This window comes from Thamnophis sirtalis, unplaced genomic scaffold, assembly GCF_051295495.1.
Source record: "Thamnophis sirtalis isolate CommonGarterSnake01/CBP01778 unplaced genomic scaffold, rThaSir2_p1.2 scaffold_1, whole genome shotgun sequence".
NCBI lineage: Eukaryota > Metazoa > Chordata > Lepidosauria > Squamata > Natricidae > Thamnophis > Thamnophis sirtalis.
Genome location: NW_028261381.1, coordinates 109,019,514 through 109,038,050, shown reverse-complemented (window position 1 = coordinate 109,038,050; position 18,537 = coordinate 109,019,514). Strand labels below are relative to the sequence as shown.

Genomic DNA, 18,537 nt, shown 5'->3' with positions numbered 1-18,537 from the left:
AAAATAATGGAAACTTTGGTAGTTAACTCTTTAAATCCTTTTTTCACAAAACTAACTTCCTATACACTTAGGATGTTTATGGTTAATTTTCCACCAATGATTTACTGAGCACTAACTTTGTAACCTCATTGATATATTGCTTCGTCATTATTTCTTTGTTCCTTTGTTTTTTAAATTTGTAAAGATCATTTTAGACTTTTAAATATAAAAATGGAGATAAGATGTAAAGGATAAATTGCAGATCCAGTAACTACAGATGAATGGGGAAGAGAAGAACAAATCCCACAGAAAATATCCAAGTAAACAAAGTAAACAATTCTGGGAAGCCACCAGGTGGCACTGATCTGCTATTGCTGGCTTTATAAAATGGGAGCTGCCCCAGTTTGGTAACACAGATTATGAATTAAATATTTTAAAGGCACAATATTGCATTTAGGCACAGATAAAATGAGCTGGCATTAAGCATCCTTTCCCAATTTAATCCAAGGGGCAGCACCAGGCAAACCAAGTCAATAGATTACAACAAAGTTCTAAGTTAAATCTTTCCCTCATTTGTATTAAAAATAGTGATGCTGGAAACAGACACTATTTTTGTTCCAGGAGTTACCAGGAAATCTCTCTTTCCTGGGAATATTTCTATCAACAGGCCTTGGAGGAGGGAATAGGCCTTGGAGGGTTTTTTCGCCCTCTTCCCCAACGCACACATTCCTCTTTCTCTCCATTTCCCTAGAGATCCGCCTGTGTTGTCCCAAAGAACAAAGCCTCTTCCTATTGAGGAGGGAGGGGGAGATTTGATGCTTTGTGTATAAACAAAGTCTATGTCACCTCAGAGTAAATGTGAATTGAAACTTCCCTGCTCTCCATCTGTCACTTAGGCTGATCAGCTTGAAATCTGCCTTTCACAACAGGCCACTTTTGCGGCATACTGTGCAGGTTGGCAAACTGCTGGGGGTTGGGGGGGGGGGAGACTGTCTTATCTTCTACCTCCTTTCCTCCAAAGACAAGATTGGAGGACAGGGACCAGCCTTGCTAATGGCCCAGATCAGGCTTGGCTGCCTTAAGCCAAACCAGTTTACCCTGGTTTCCAATGTGTAATAATTGCTTTACTTCAAATGCAGATACTTCTGCCTACATAAGCTAACTCAAAGCACACTTTAGTTCCTCCTTCAGGCATGAAACTAAAGTGACAGTCACTTTGCAATACAAGATTTTATATATAAAATGCTGGAAGGAAAAAAAAATAAGCAGCAATTGATCCAGGAGAATCTGACCTTGTACATGTGGCGAAGGATAATTAAAAAGCAGAGCAATTGAAGTTGCAGTTGCTGCCCACACACACAAACACTGCACGAAGCCCACCTACACAGGAAACGGCATCTTAGAAGCCTCTGGATTTGTTTGAAAGGTTTTCAGACTTAGCCGGAGAAATGATGTCACAGCACCTCAAGATGTTGGAGGGAAGAGACCGAGCAAAAGAACAATATAATTGAGTTCTGTACTCTTTTGTGAACATCTGAGAAAGCAACTTTGGTAATATTAAACTACGACATAGCAATATTACAATATTAAACTATGACATAGCAGCTTTATAAATGCCTTATCCAGCATGGCCTTCCAGTTATATAGAGCAAAATTGCTATTCTGGTCTTTGGCTGTGCTGCTGGGGATGATATGAGCTTCTTGAGGTACATTTGGAAATCACCATGTTAGGAAAAACTGGTTTGTGCTACCAAACATTATTTTCTGAGTTCTGGAGAAAAGTAGCACAAATCTTCTCCATTGGAACAGCCCAGCAGAGACTTTGGCTTGTTCCTACAGCCTTCCCAGGGGCAGGAATAGAAGTATTTTGATCTCCTCTCTCCTCCAAGTTTTAGAACTTTAGTGTCATAAAGATAGATGACGGCCTGGTGAGCCATTTGTTCCATCTTCTTTTTCTTTGAGGGAAACGGGAGCCTGGATATCCCCCACTCTTGAAAACCTACTTGAAAGCCAAAGTGGCAGCCACCACCATTTCTTTAAAGGAATTGCTGCAATGAACCAAATTCTTCTTCCACTATTCAGTCGGACCCTGCCTCACTCAGCTCAGTCTTTGAAAGTAACTGAACATAGATATTTGTCCTTTTCTGTGTGACAGCTTCTTCAGATATCTAAACCATTCCCTAGAATATTTTTCCCCCTCATTATGTTTATCGACTATACTGGCATTTATAATTGACTCATTTTTTGGGGGAGTCTTAAAGGTACGTACTCAAAACTTTAATTGTAGTGGAGCACAAACCAGCTAGCAAAGAAATGAATTTAATGTTATAATTCCACATTTTAACTAAGGCTTGCGCTCTGTAGGATCTATGAATAAAACTATTAATAATGTATAACATAAAGAAATGGATGTGCAGCTATAAAGTGAAGAGGGGGGGGAGGAAAGATGAAATAAGTAGCTTAACTATCCAGATTCCATTTTCTATTGTCTTGTTTTTCAAATTCCACCTGTTTTAGTGCCTGGCTGGGATAGTTGGTTTAGCTTAGTTTATTGTAAGTTATAGAACTTTGATTCAATGTTGCTTGAATATTGCACTTAACATTATACGAACCCAATCATTACTTTGCAATGGTTTTTCTAATCTGATGCTAGCCAATAAAGTATTGGGCTTTATAAAGGTCCATTAGCATTTCATCACTGGAATTGCCTGAGTCATCTTCTCAAAATCAAGACAATTTGTCCCAATTGACATTGGGCAGCTAGCAGCTAGAATCACAGCAGAAGCACAGTGGCAGAGGAATGAACTGAACCGGAGGACACGCCTTGAAGTGTATATTTCTCCTTCCTCCAGCAATGTTCTGTACAAATATAGCATGTCATTTATTCTTCTTCCTCGTATTTAAGATTCTCTTAAAAGCCATGTTGACATTGTATCCTGTCAATTTGGAATTTATAAAACACACAAAGCATTCGAATTTCTCATTTAATTTGCTCCTCTAAGGGTAGACATTGCATTGAAAGGAATACTCAGCATGGCTGAAATCAGGGGTTGGGGTGGGGGAAGGGAGGTGTAACAGAAGCAAACATGTGGAAGGTTTAGAGGTGAATGTATAGGAAAAGCTTGTATGTTGACAACTCAAAGCCTGGCTCAGCATCTCTGGGACCAGATCCTTCAGAGAATTTTTGCCTGCTAAGGCTGAACAAGTGTTGTTTGCCCCCCCCCCCCTAATGTATCTGTGTGACACCCTTCTGGATTGAAGTTTGAGTGATGTAAGACTAGGCCAGATTCTGTTTATTATGAAATTAGCTTTGAGCTGAAATCAGTTTCTGAGTAACATGGACAAGCCATGAGTTTTCTTGGCATAACACAGAAGTGTTATGGCTTAACACAACTAGTGACTCTGGATGGCATACATTATAGAATATAAAATCAAATTAAAAGCAATTAAAATGATACGAAATAAATATATATGGTAACCATAAGTGTTGATGCAACCAAGAAACAAGAACCTTAACACACTCAGGGCCATAGGTCAGGCACACAAGTCTTCATGGCCTTATGAAAGACCAGCAGGATTGGGGTCATTCTGATGCTCCAGAGGGGCTACAGCAGAGAAGGCTCATCTCCTGGTCCCTGAAGGCCAACATTCCTTGGCTGACAGGATCCGTAACATTCCCAACATGCCAGATTGAACTGGATGGATAGAAATGACTAGGAGATGATCAGTCTTTTAGATAACCTGCTCCAAACTAAGAAAGGCTTTAAAGATGACAACCAGCATCTTGGATTGCACCTGGAAACATGCTGGTAACCACTGCAGCTCATGAAGCAGTGGTGTTACATGTATCAAATATCTAACATCCTTTACTACCTGTGCAACTGCTGTTCCGAGGGCAACCCCGTGCAGACAGGATTGCAGTAATCCAGATGAGTGGTGTAAGCAATGCCTCCAATCACAACTGGTGCACACCCCTAAGATGTGTAACGGTCCCCCTGGCTACAGTTATCACATGCTCTTCTAGCAGGAAACGCGAGTCCAAGAGACACCCCACCCCCTTCCCAGATTGTGCTCCGGATCTTTTAGTTTTCTTGATTCAGCCAAAGTTCATTGTATTCTTTTTCTGAATTTTTAAAAATTCCTTTGAAGTTCAGCTTTCTCTACAGCTGCTTCACTGATGCATTTCTTTCTTTTATGTTGAATTATAATGTAATAGTTCAACTAACCACAGAACTAGAAGGCCACATATTATAGGCTAGTGGGCATTAGCACATTGAAATAAAATGATTTTCAGAATATACTGGAACACCAGGGGAGTTAGAGCCAAGCATATCTTTGGGGACAACATGTTCCATAATGTGTAGACCCTGTTATGGCTATCCTATTCTTTGCTTTGCATTTTGCTTACAAAGAACTTTTATATCCATTTTAGGTTTCCTTGCTTGAATTAATACTGTTCATTAACAATAAAAATGATTTCTCAGACCTTGTGATAGGTTTCGTAATTTGCTGCACTCATTTTGGCAGAGATAGTTGCAGTTCCATTAAACCAAAATATTCTAGTGTGCATTATCTTTATTCTTTGATGAAGTTTTAATTTTTTTTATTCTTCCAAAAAGAAATCTCCTTACTTGGAGCCTAATCTGATTTTGTTGGATTTCCGTGGCAATTTTTCTGCTCACATATAAATTCACTTTATATTTCCAACCAATTAATACTGTTCACAACTTCATATCCAGGATTGTATCCATCTGGGCTATTTCATCTGATCATTTAAGATTCTGTTAAGCAGCTGCTTTTTCAGAGACAGAAAATAAGGCATCAGAAAAGAGAGCTTTGGCATGGGGAAGGGATGTCCTCTTGTTTCAGCCCCATCCACTAATTCTGAAGGATATTTGTAGAAAAACATTAGCTCACTCCTGTTCTAAAGCAATTCAAGATTTCTAAAAAAATACTAATTTATATACTCTCATTTGACCAAGAGCCCAAGGTGGTATATATAGCACTTCCTTCAATTTTGTCTCGTAAACCTCTGAGAAGATTGGGTTATGAATAATTCAAGAATGAGGTGTACTTAAATCTGGCTCTCCCTAGTTAATCCATTATTTTAACCATTATATCATGAATACACATCTAGCCAATCTTCTTCAGAGGAACAAATCATTTTTTGTTATTTAACACCTTCTCATCTGGATGCAACTCTGATTTTATTCTGTTGGAAAATTGCAACAGGATTTTAGTCAAATGAAAGGTGCAATACTGTTTGTTTAGGCCTTTGAGTTGTCATTCCTTCTTTTGGAGTTTCTACTTTGATGTATAGAGATAATGTTCTTCTGAATGCTCATGTTTATCCTTTGCATTGTTTTATTAAGTAATGCTACACACCATTCATTTTTTTCTGGCCTTACCATATCTATGCTTTCTTCTCACCTCTAATTTTTAGAATAGGCATAACAAAATGTCAGCTCCTTTTTTAATGTGTCTTTACCAAACTTCCCAATTCCAGTATCTGGATTAAAACATCCATACAGACAGAAAAAACATGTAAAAGTGGAAGAAAATTACTTCGAGCCATTTTTAATACACAAAATATTTGATCCATCACCAAGCAACCCTATCTACTAAATCTACCAGGAACAAATTAAAGGAGAATTCTAAATTACTGCTTAAAACATTTGGGAAATGTAAGGAAAGATATTGAATTTCCTCTCACATTTTCTCTTACTCTTTCTACAACCTAGATAAATGCCAAGAACGGGATACTGAAGGAAACTCTTGTCTGAATTAAGAGAAGTATGGTAACGAAGGAAGGCTGAACGCAGAAAAAATGTTTTAGAGTTTGTACGTTTTGGCGACATAAAATTGCTGAGTTCACAAAAGGCGTTAAAATTATGGATACATGGTTTGTCTGGAGGCATATGTGGGCTTTTCTCCTCCTTCCATTGTAAGTTATACCAAATCATTCTGGAATAGGGCAGCCTCTAAATCAAATCAATAAAAAAAAAGTTGCTGAACTGAGCCTAAATGATTGCCTTAAATGAAATGTGATGTGTCTATTGGAGCAATAGGTTTTCTGTCTCAGAAAAAAAGTTCATTATCCAGGTGCTCTTTCAAGAAATCACTTCGAAATATCTATTCAAAATGCTGCTTGTATATGAATAGGAAAAAAAAAAGCCACACCATGACCAACTGACTTCAAAAGGTATTTTAATTTAGAAATGCAGTTATATACATAGAATTGAAATTAAATTAAATTTTGTACAAATATTAAAATACTATCATCACACCCACTGCAATGTATGGGATGGATCTATATATATCTATATCTATCTATCTATCTATCTATCTATCTATCTATCTATCTATCTATCTATCTATCTATCTATCTATCTATCATCTATCTACATACCCACACACATACCCATACACACACGTATATATAGATCCATCCTGCACAGTATTATAGAATCTTTAAAATCCCATATATATATATAGATATAGATATATATATACGAGTACCATTCTGTAAATAAATTCCAATAAATTCCTTAGTGATGCAGTTCAGATTACAAATAAAAGCACTGAAGGCAACCAGGTTTTCCTCTTTTGTATCTCCAGCTACCTGCAGCCTGTCATCTGCATTATGGTGTAAATGTCTGCCTGAATGTTTGTTCTAACAGGATGTTTGGTCTGAGCTTTCATGAAAAATTAAGCGTAACAGTCAAATTTCCAGCAGAAATTGACTGCTATGCTCCTTAGCTCACCAGCTGGAAAAATAATTTACATTAGCACAGAGGTTTTTCCATTATCCAATGGTATTTCCTCTGGAATCCTAATAACACGAAAGAAGTGATCAAGTTCAAAAAACAATTATAAAGCATCTAGGAAACAAAGCAGAGATGGGTTTGAAATCCATAAAATACCACTAAATGCGGTGTGATGTGCCAAATTAATGATTTCCAACTTGCCCCTTAAAAGCACGTTGCTCTTTTTGGGAGTGTGTGTAATACACATGAGTAATAATGGAAACTGAAACCTGATTCACAGCATTGCAATTGCATCTACTGTATGCAGTAGTTAAGATTAAAATGTTAAGAAAATGCCATGTACTTCTCGGGGATTTGCAGAACACAAGCCCTGGGACCTGAGGTTGACCACAGATGATAAGTTTATGTCTGTGTGTTTACTGGCATACAATGCAATAATTATTGCAAATCCAGTTATGATCTGTCATGTAAAGTATGAGTTAGATGTGACACATGGCCTGTTTCTATGTTTCTAAGCAACGTCTAAAAACTGTATGGGTACATTATATTTGAAAACAATGCGAGGACACAGTAGTACTATTTTTTTTGCACTCTATCGACACACTCACCTCACAATAATGAGGATATAAGGATTACATATCACAGTTGTGTATGCACTATTACTCAACCTAGCACAATTAACAAAAACATCTTTGGTTCTGGAACCGCTTTCCATACACACAAACCTTGTAAATGTTTTAATTAGTATCATGGTTATTCTTGTGTTAGTATACTTGAAATGAGTAAACATTACAGGTAGCAGAAAAAGAAGAAAAACTGAAATAGTACTGAGATTCCTGGAGACTTTTTTAAAAAAAAGCATTTTGTAGCAAGGAAGTGGAAACTACTAATAGATTGTGCAAGATTTTTCAAGCTGCAGTCCTAGCTGCCCATCTATCCAGTGTCTGAGGGCTGCTGACACTGATGTGACATTTTAATCAGAAAATGGACTTACAGACCCCTCATATCTGTCACAAATAGCAGGAAGTGATTATTATAATTTATTTACTTAAAATAACTAAATCTGAATCATTAAAAAGTGGTCCAGTATTTTTTAAAAAAAGTTTTCTGGGAAGAGGACTCAGAAGAATGCAGCCTGCCCTTAAGCATCCAATGTTCTTCAGTTTTTTTCTCCCCACCCATCCTGACTCACTGGATCTCCACAGACACTAGGCCTGCTTTGCTAGCCCACTGCTCCTCCCCAACCCATGTGGACCTCACCAATTGCCACCGTGGAGACAGAGAGATGGAGAGCTTGGTATGCCCATTCGCCGCTGTCAGAGAGTATGCCTCAGGCTTTGGCACCCAAAGCACTGCAGGACCTGAGCAAGCATGGGACTCTCAGGCATGGCACCCACCAGCTACAATGACTGGCTAACTGAGAGGGGCTCGGGTGTTCCCGGCTTCAGCTCGGATTTCCCGCTGCTGCCCCAGCCAGCTGCCCAACTGCAAAGTGGTCCTGCCTCTTCCTCCGGCCAAAACACTGCAAAAAATGCCCTGTGTTGATTGACGACATCTGCTGAATTTCCACCATAATCCCCCCAAGCGGTTCCTGCCTTATTCTCTAGTCAAAACAGTGTAAAAAATGCCCCATGTTGATTGGCTGCTGCTGCTTTTGCACCCCAATCCCCGAAGCCACTCATTCAAACTAGCCACCCAGCAGCACCCGTGGCACCGCCCAGGATGGGACCAAATGATGGTGGCCTCGTGGCCGAAAAGTGGCCATCTTTTACTCAGACACTGATGAACCTGTTTTCCTTAGATCTCACGTTCTTAGAGACGATTTCATTCTAAATGCGAAAACGTGTGTTAAGAATGCAAGATCTAAGGAAAAGAAGCATCTGAGAAAAAGATGGCCACTTTTCTGTCATGTGGGTCAGCCTGTTCTGGAACTCTGAATATTTTCGAAAGGCAAGTGAGCGATTGGTGATACAGGGTTGGTGCGGAAAAGGGCCAAGGAACTATGGGGACCCCAAGGGATTGCAAGTGAAGTATGAGATATCTCAGTGGGTATGGGGATGCCTTGGATGGCCTGTTCCAGCACTATCCCCCACCCCCATGGGTCTTCCTCAACCTGAGATACCTCATGTGCACTTAATAACCTGTGCATTTGACTAACAAATACATTGGGGAAAGCAGAGGGGGATCATTCATTTAACATGATACAATTAACGAATCCTCAGATTATGAATGTAATTGGCAGGCTTTATTACATTTGTAACTTGAGGATTACCTGTATATTTTTTGTATTATTGTGCAGTTTTTAAAATATTAAAACACAAAAGCAAATTCATTCTCAATCAAACTTCTTCCCCAACTTCTTATTTTATACGAAACTTCAAAAACCAGGGCAAGAAAATAAAAAAGGAACTTGATAGTCCTGTTTATTTTAACAGGTATGGATTCTCAAGCTTCAGCTTTTCCTTCAAAGGAGGAAATGCTGGGAAAGATGTGTCCTCTACACATCTAGTCTTGCAATGGTAGTAAGAATGGCAGCTGTTTTAAGATACTGATATTATACTGATCATTAATATATGAGAAAAATGGAGTGCTTAGGCCTCACATCCTCGTTAAAGGGCAGCTTTCTATAGTGTGCATCAATCCACTTGATACGTATTTACCACAGAAAAGCAGCACTGCGTTTGAAGTTAAATGTCTTGTTTTTAGGATGTATTGGGTGGAAGAATAAGGAAATAACTTTTCTCAGTGGAAGAGAAAAAAGGTCCTATGGTTAATTTCTACAGTTGACATAAGATCCATATGTTCACCAACTCATTCCAATGATAACTACTGGAATGAAAAAAAAAAAACCCTCCGTAATAACAAAAAACCAAACACCAATGAACTAGACAGACCAATCTAAGTCACTTTAAGGCAGTTTCATGGGTTCATCTACCAACCAGGATTTGTAATAAAATGGGGGGATGGTATGGCGAGCATTCATTCATCAGAAGAACAAGATTAACCAGGAGACTTAAGTTTCAGAAAAAGCTTACATTTTAAAAACCAGAACCACATTTTATTCCTGCAAGGCACAAAGTGTGCTCTTGCAGCATCTAGTTCTCCCTATAAAAGGCTGCAAAAAGTTAAATGAACAATTAGGCACCTAAGAACTACACAGTATTGGAGTAGCAGCCCTTCCAACTACTTAATGGTCTTTGATGCGTCAAGAACTTTCATGTCAATTAAAAAAATATTCTATTCATTTACATCTTAAGCAGATACCCTCAGCATATACTTAACAACTATTGGTATCTTTGCTTTATATGAATTTGCCAATCAGATCAAGAACCTGAGAATATTAGATTTTAAAGGGAAAAGAAACTTACAATTTTGAAGATGGCATTTTTATTTATCTTCAAAATTCAGTTTTCTACAAAGGAAAGCTATTTCTTGCCCTGAAAAAACCACAAAATCCAGCTATAAATTATTCAGGTAAAATATTAAGACCCAAATCTTTATAAAGATTATCTATACTAAAGGTTTCCAGAGAATACAGATGCAGTACACAGAACATGCTGGCTACATATTAAAAAGGGAGGATGCTAGTGCTTTCATGCCTTCCTTGCATAATTCCCATTAGCATCCAAGCTAACAATATGATCTGCTCCACCAAAACCCTTCTTTTGAATGGAAACACAGGATTGTAAATTTTGTTTGATGGAATGAAAACACATTATTTCAGAGTTCTTACATAAAATGCAATGGTTTAAAAACTGCACAGCTGAGTGAGAAAGAAGATTCATATTCAAGGCTAATCCAGTCATATGAGTCCAGAAAGAAATTGGTATTAGATAAATGTCACTCTATATACTTTGAAACATCTCCATCTCAACCAAAATATTTACCACTGCACTAAGCCAGAGTTACTTAATCTTACCGAATAAGTTAATTGGCTGTGTTCACAGACCATGATAAATCATACACCAACATTTATAAACCACAATAGCTAGGCTATACAGCATGATAAACAATATTGTGGTTATTTGGTTTAAGAAATTATATGCCCCTAGCCATTAGGATAGTAAAACTCCTCCAAAAGAAGTGCTTCTAACTTTGTGGGATCTCAATCAAAGCTCCTCTTTTCACTAAAGTAGCCATTGGGGAAAAACAGGTAGAGATAGCTGGAAACGGCAGCACAAACTTGGAAAAAGATTTTTGTTTGATTGAGGAAGAGGTGTTTTGTACATAGACTTGTAACTGGATGCAGCTCTTTCAAATGATTTGCACAGTCTTATTAACATCTGTATAATACTAGTTATGGCTGGCTCTTCCTTCACATTTGCTTTCTAACTGTTACTGGAACATCTTCTACATAATGAGATGTATGTATATATATTTGATATGTAACCATTCACTTACAAGAGAGCAGAATCAAAGGCAATGCAATATATATTGATACCAGTATCAAGCCCCAGGAAAATCCAGAATTGTTTGCCTCTGTCACATTATTAAAAGCAAGCAAATTATTGGTTTACTCAGTACTTCTGCACATCCTGAAGGATTAAAAAAAACCACGCAGAGTTCTAAAGTTTTGTCACATTGCCACAGCAAATTCTACTCTACACCTTAAGATTGTCATATACATTACCCTACAAATTTGCAGGAATATATTCACAAAGGTCAGATATTTTACCTTTATTATTTGATAAAATGCAAGCTGTGGTTTTCTAAGTATTTGCTTTCAATGTTAAATTTCTGTCAGGAATATTCGCAGGAATACTCATAATTCTGAGCTTGTGCAGGCCACCTTAAATCAGGGATTATGGGCGGCCATCCAAAGAGGCAAAAGCTATTTCCCCTTCCAAGTTTTTTATGCCTGCAGCTGGCATGTCCCCAGGGCTGGGACAAGGTGGAGAACTGGTACTTAAGCTGCTTACGTCTGTTGTACAAATCTTTGGGAAATCACACAAAAAGTCTTGATTTGGGAGGTTCACTTGAAGAAAAGCTATTGAATCAGTACTTCCATAATGTCATCAAGAAACGTTCACAGATAGCTAGAAAAACAAGAGCAAAAGCAGACTTGTGCGAGAGGACGTGAGGTAAACAAGCATGTTCCCTGCATAGTAAGAAGTTTCCAAGTGGAAGTAGCATGCAGAAGGCAACACACACACACCAAAATAAAGCATGTCAAGGAAGGGAGGATCTTGCATCTGAACAAACAGCAGCATGGCTCTTTTTTAAGGCAGGCTATCACTAATTCATTCAAGGCAATTGGACATACCAATTTCAAAAGCTAAATACTTGCTAACCATGATCAATACTTTAAATTAACAGTTGCTAGCTGAAGAAAATGCAGGCCCTGGCAATACCTCCACAAGGACAGAAATCAACCACAGCAACAAAATAAAGTAGAAATGCCAAAACCACTCTGGTGAGTTGATACAGAAACGCATGTGACAGGTGATAATGCTACTCAAACGCAACAAACGGATGTTCTACTGATATTTGAAAGAGACTAAACCAATCATATACTCAAAGATGGAAGGCTTTGGATCAGCTGTAATGCGGCCACAGTATTGCTGATAGTATGAGGCCATGGGCTTAGCCATGCAAGTGCTCTTAAATCTGGCTACATACAAGGGAATTTCTCAAAGTTTTCTGCAGCCCTCAATGTATGCCAGACAGCATGTTCAAAGAGATAAAGAATGTCCTAGTGGATGTGGTGGAATGAAAAAAGAAAAGAATGAATGCAAATATATGAGAGGTACAGTCACTTCACCCTTGAGGAAAACAAAGCACAAGTAGCAGCCTAAGCTATTTTTCTAAAGTGGCCAGTAGCAATTCCCTTTAACACAGCCAGCACTGCGTATTCATGTGTGGATGTGCAGTTACATTATGGATTATACAATTTTCAACACCTGAGGTCTACAACCAGTATGTGTGACTTTTATAAGCTCCCTCCCACTCAGGCCATCTCAAGGCATTCTTCTTGCCTTCGTAATGTAGTTAATAAATAGAACAAAACCATCTGCGCCAAAACAAAACAAGCTGTGGTTTGACCCTGCTTTCTGAGACATCCAGAAACTAGCAAGGCCTATGAGAAATTGCAGCGAGCCAGTGTGAGAAGGAGCAAGGCACAAGTAAATGGCAACTCTCCAGAGACTGTACTCAAAGTCATCTGTCTGGGAAAGAGGAGAGGCTGGAGGAACTTGAGTCTCTAGAGCCCTCCTTTAATGCTTATAGAATGAGATGGAGAAGATAGCTGGCACCGGTGCACCCCACTGATGTACTGAAGGTGGTGTCTTGATGGCATCCTTTGGATCTTCAACTAAGGGATATTTTCTGGAAATATTCAGGGTGCAGCACTTCAGGGAAGGGAAAGCCAGCACGAAGCGCTCATCATTCCAAAAAGGAAACTAGAGAGTGTAGACTTGATGACTGTTGCAACCCTCATGCTTCTTTCAACAATGGAATATCTGGAGGGAGGGAGAGAGAGAAAAGGATGTTAGATCATCTTTCTATTCGGTTCCAGGTTTCAAGGCAATCCAGCATAGCCCTGATAGAGTCTGAGAAGTCTATGAAGTCCACTGGAGTTACAAAAGTTCTTGTTTAACCAGCCAAGTTTCTATAAAAGCTTGGCATTCCTTAAAACTTTCACTGGCTGTGTTTTGGCAAGGCCTTTCCCTTAGAAAAGCCCTAGAGTCCAATAATAAGAGCTTCTTTGGATTGACTCAGACAAGAGAACAAAGCTTATTCATTCTTCCTAATCTTCGGATCAGACTAAGTAAGGTTCCTTCCAATAGTGAGAACTGTACCAGTCAGAGACTGATTTGCCCTGTGTCAGTTGAACTTCTGGTCTAGAGAAAATACTGTAAAATAATTGTGCACTATGTCATCTGGTGCCATAGAATAGGCAGATTTTCACTGGAAGAACTTCCCCCTTCTGTCACCTCCTGGGATGCCTTCTCATAGCTTCCGTCCTGGAGGTCCATGTCACTACCATCCACACATCTCCAGTCATTCTATTGGGTGGTTTTGCCACTCTCTTACATATTAGCTGGCTGATTAAAAACAACAACACCCTGTTTACCTCCTCGTTTTAAAAAGAAAATGCACTAGGGTTAGGTTTTTGTGGCCAGCCTGAAGAGAAACTGTCCAGTTCCAAGCATAAATAACTCTGTGGTCAGGAGACGCCCATTAATGTAAAAGTGCTGCAGAAAAGTAATGGAGGAAGGCCTAATAGGTATTTTCAATAGGTATTAAAGTATTCTTGAGTTCAAAATGCATGAAAGTTTAGTTTTGGATTTCTAAACTTCTATACCAGAATAAATAAAGACTGTAGATGAAATAAATTATGCATCTTAGAATCCTGCATTAGTAAATCCTGAATACAAGACTAGGGTTTGTTTTTTGTTTGGCTTGTGTACTTTTGTGAAATGCACAGAAAATTGCAATTAAATCTATTAATGGACAACCCTATGGAGTTGTTAGGGAGAATATATTAGGAAGGAGATCTCTGTGTGGGATGCTACATGGTTATGATACTTTCTTCACTGCTGTTTAACATCTACGTGAAGCCAATGGATGAGATTACCCAATGATATGGGGTAGAAGCCATCAGTATGCTGACAACACCCAGCTTACATTTCTACCTTAAGTGATGTTGTGGAGGTCCAATCTCAGTATCTGGAAGCTCTGGGATTTGGATGGGGAATAACAGGCTTCAGCTCAACCCAAGCAAAATTGAGTGGTCTTAGGGACACCTGGCTTTGGGAACTTTCCACTTCTTGTCCTGGTTGGAATTGCACTACTCCAAACACAACGTGTGTGGCTTCTGCTAGCTTTTCACAAGGTCCTGAAAACATGGTTCTGCAATGTGCATGAGAACCTGGGAGTGTGGTAGAGCCTATCCCATGGCTACATTGACAGTTATAGTCAGATGTGACTGCTTCTAGCTATGACTTTTATTGTAGATTTTATACATGATTATACATTGTTCTTAACTAGCTGTGTTGTTTTCATGTTTTTATACTCTTTTTAATTTTTTGTGAGTCACCCAGAGTCATATACTGAGATGGACGGCTATATAAATCAGAAAGATAGTCAGGTGATGGATAATAAAAAGGTTCTGAAACAGTTTTTCTCTGAAGACTATGCTACTTTTTGTAATTTCTTGATTGAAGGAATAAATGGAGATTGTAGGATTTACATTCATTTTTATTCCAGTTATATAAATTCAGATTCAAGATTTATTTCACATTACTTACCATCCATGTATTCCTCTGAGGAAGCAAGTGATAAAAGGCTTTGTACATCGCTGTTTTCTGAGTCTGAAGTCTCTTTGTGCCCAGATTTACTACTAGATGTGCCAGCCACCCAGGAAGATGTGGTCGCCTGATGCACTAGAACAGTTTCTGAATGGTGAGAGCTGCCCGCTTCACACAATCCAGAGCGTCCAGGGGTTTCATCCTCCCTAATAAAGCCACTGGGACCCACTTGGTCTGGTGGTGGCTGTTGCATTTCCCTTTCCTCGCTCTGTCCAGCTCCTTCTGAAAGGACGATCTGTATCCGTGTATCTGAGGATGGTATGCAGTTTCCAGCACTGCCATAGACAGCTTCTTCATAAGATGGCAAAGCTACCTGAACTCCATCCACCATAATAGAAACCTGGTCCCCCGAAACACCTTGATCACGCCTGTGTTTGGAATTCAAAGAAATATTTAGACACAATGACATAAGCAGCATTTTATGGAACAATATCATATACAAGATTAGGAATCCTAGTTGCTTCACTCTTGTTTCAGAGGTAAAGGTATAAGTAATAAACCATGTCTGTTCTCTGGTTTCCTCCAAATGTCTTAGGATCACAATTTTTTTAGAATTCTCAAGCACCATTTCAAACTAGCATAGCCATCAGATATTTAGTGAACTGTAAGGTGAGAGCCAATTTGGTGTAGTGGTTAAAATACAAAGCTAGAAACTGGGAGATCATGAGTTCCTAGTCCCACGCGAAGGCACAAGCTGGGTGACCTTGTGCCAAACACACTCTCTTAGCCTTAGGAAGAGATAATGGCAAACCACCCCTGAAATCTTGCCAAGAAAACTGCAAGTACTTATCGAGGGTCAACGTTGACTCAAAGGCACATATATACCCAAAAACCCTAATGTATCTATTTATAGGACATTAAATGGGAGAAGGTTTTAACAAGCCTAAAGTAGAGATATGGTTCATTTTGGGATTATTTTCAATGAGATAGGTCAATTCTTTAATGAGCAACACAAACTTTTCTTCCTAAAATCGATGTGCTTATGAAATTGTTGCTAACATAGATCTGGACCTAAAATTCTTGAACAAAAATTATGCTGAAATAAACCCTTCTTGTTTAATACTGAGGGACTAGGGTCTTCATTCCAATTAAGACTGATATACCCCTGTTATAGGCTTTCAGGTGCCCTTTATGCATTTAACATTATGTTAAATTTGTTGAACATGTTACTTCAGAACTTTATATTCCTACTGTTTCATTACAATGTTTCCCTCACAGACATTATTAGGCTTTAAAGTACTTTCTATGACCAATATGCCACTACCGTACTAGTTGGTGAGCATGAGGGGACTCAACCTTGTTTCCAGTTTAAACCTGCAGAAATAGGAAGGAATCATTATGGTCATAATGAGATTTCTCCCATTCCAGCTCTAAGTTTTGGAGGGAAAATGTCTGCCATCTTGTCAAACCAACTACAGCGTCACGACAATGCCAGGCCAATCTGGGAACCAAAACCCTTTTTGGGTATTTCAGATTTAAAAGCCCCCCTTATTTTCCCAGTAAGGCTTAACCCAACAATGTAAGATAGAAATAAAAGAGGAAATAAGAGACTCTGTAAAAATGTATCTATCACCACCTAGTAAATTCATAAATGAGCTGGGATAGAATTATAAGACTTCTATCTCAGAGCTCAGAGATAATAATAATTGCACTATGGCTAAAATACCGGATGCAGATGAAAAGAGAGATTAGATGTGATTTGGTTATTACATTTCAATTGCAAATTACTTTAGAATTAAATAAAGAAAAGCAGAATGGCTTTATTGATAATCAATTTCTCATGCTATCGTGGGCCCACAGTCAATTAAGGAAGCGTATATTCTTTTCTAATGTTAGATTCGTTAGAATTCTGTAGATTAGCCATCTCTGCTGGAGTCAGAACTATGGACTAACTTGACAGATACTGTCTGCCAGGTAAACTGTGAGTCACACATCTAATTTTACTTAAAGGGACTTCATAATTAGAAATACTTAGAATTTTATCTTGCATCCAAGCTTTTTCACCAAGCAACTACCTAACAACCACCAGACTGACTGGCAACGTTACCACTATCTGCAGCCTGTATTTCTTGCCAAAGCGTACTGAAAAAATGAACTGTAAAATCTCCAGACATAGATCTGAATTTCCTACAACCAAACACATTTCACAAAAACTGAGCAAGATCTGAAAAGTGAATACAATTTATAGAAGTCTACTTCAAACACGGCCATTTGATTTATAACACAGTATAAAATGTGTAGTGTCAGACATTTTCTGAAAGTAAAGTTAAATGGGCCCTAGAAAATACTGCTATGAACAGAGCTGCAGGAATTTGTGAAATACCTGTGGAACTGTTTCTTATTTTGCAAGGATGATATTCTAAAATACTGCTGACAGTTCATGTGGAAAACACAGCAGTGGCCAGAGAATCATAAATAGGAATCTGTATTTAAAACAACACCCCCCCCCCCAAAAAAAAACCGACAAGCATTCCAGATGTTCAAGCTACCAAACAATTGCATGTATTACACAGATTACATGGATAACTGAAAAGGCAAGAAGGTCCCCTAAAAGCCACTGATTTTTGTTGTATTTATTTTACTAATATCTCTGTGTCAGCCACAATGAACTGCAGATAGCTATTAAACACAAGGGTTTGACTACTCTACCTGAATATTTTGAGAACTTTTATGGCATCTAGGAAGCATCTAGTTAAAATGAAATATGAAATAACACATTGGGTTCAAAATTGGGAGAGGAGTGTACTACGATTGTACACCATCAGCCTATCTAGGTAATTAATATGAAGAACATAAAATGAAAAGTGCTGGATTGGAAAACATAAATTAGAATTAAATTTGCTGTAAGAAATATTGATACCCTCAAATAGATTGAAGTGATACGACCTGGTGGATAGCAGTCAGGAAGGCTTAAGGAATTCCTTGCTAAAGTTTTAAAAACAGAATGGAAAAGCCAGTCTGATTCAAAATACAAAAAATATGTCCAGTTTGCAAGATCACCTAATGCAAACAGGTGAAGCAGCAGCAACACATACTATCTTCCTGGATCAAAAATCCAAAGGATTGGTTACTATAATCATAATTAAAGGCGTACCAGCTACTAGGAGGCTATGACAAATCTAGACAAACTTTTAAAGTGGAGAGACATCATACTGCCAACAAAATTGCCTACTGTTAAACTATATGACTGAAGAAGTTGGAGGATCAAAAAGGCTGAAGAAAAAAACAATGTTACTGAACTGTGGGGGTAGAAAAATTGGACACTGGACAGCAGCATCACCCTAGCATTTTTCCCCGCAGGTACTGGGTCCTCTAACATTGGACAGCAAGAAAAATAAATTATTCAACAGTATAGAAGCAGAATCAGTCAGCACACCCAAAGGACTAAATAATTATTTTTGCCATATAACATGTAAGTAAGAGTTGTTGGAAAAGATCCTGATGTTTGAAAAATTTCTTGAAAATTAAAAAAGAGGCCAGCA

At 38.4% G+C, this 18,537-nt stretch overlaps 1 protein-coding gene across 2 annotated transcripts in view; it reads right to left on the bottom strand.

The window, feature by feature from the left end:
- Positions 1-6,169: 6,169 nt before the first annotated feature.
- SUSD6 (sushi domain containing 6) overlaps positions 6,170-18,537 on the bottom strand; it is a 55,903-nt gene continuing 43,535 nt past the window's right edge. For both annotated transcript variants that reach the window (XM_014060254.2, XM_014060255.2), the window contains exons 5-6: positions 14,996-15,423; positions 6,170-13,204 (exon numbers count right to left, since the gene is read on the bottom strand). In XM_014060254.2, coding sequence (XP_013915729.1) covers positions 13,179-13,204; positions 14,996-15,423 — 454 coding nt within the window. In that variant the 3' untranslated portion in view covers positions 6,170-13,178. The remainder of the gene's footprint in view (positions 13,205-14,995; positions 15,424-18,537) is intronic.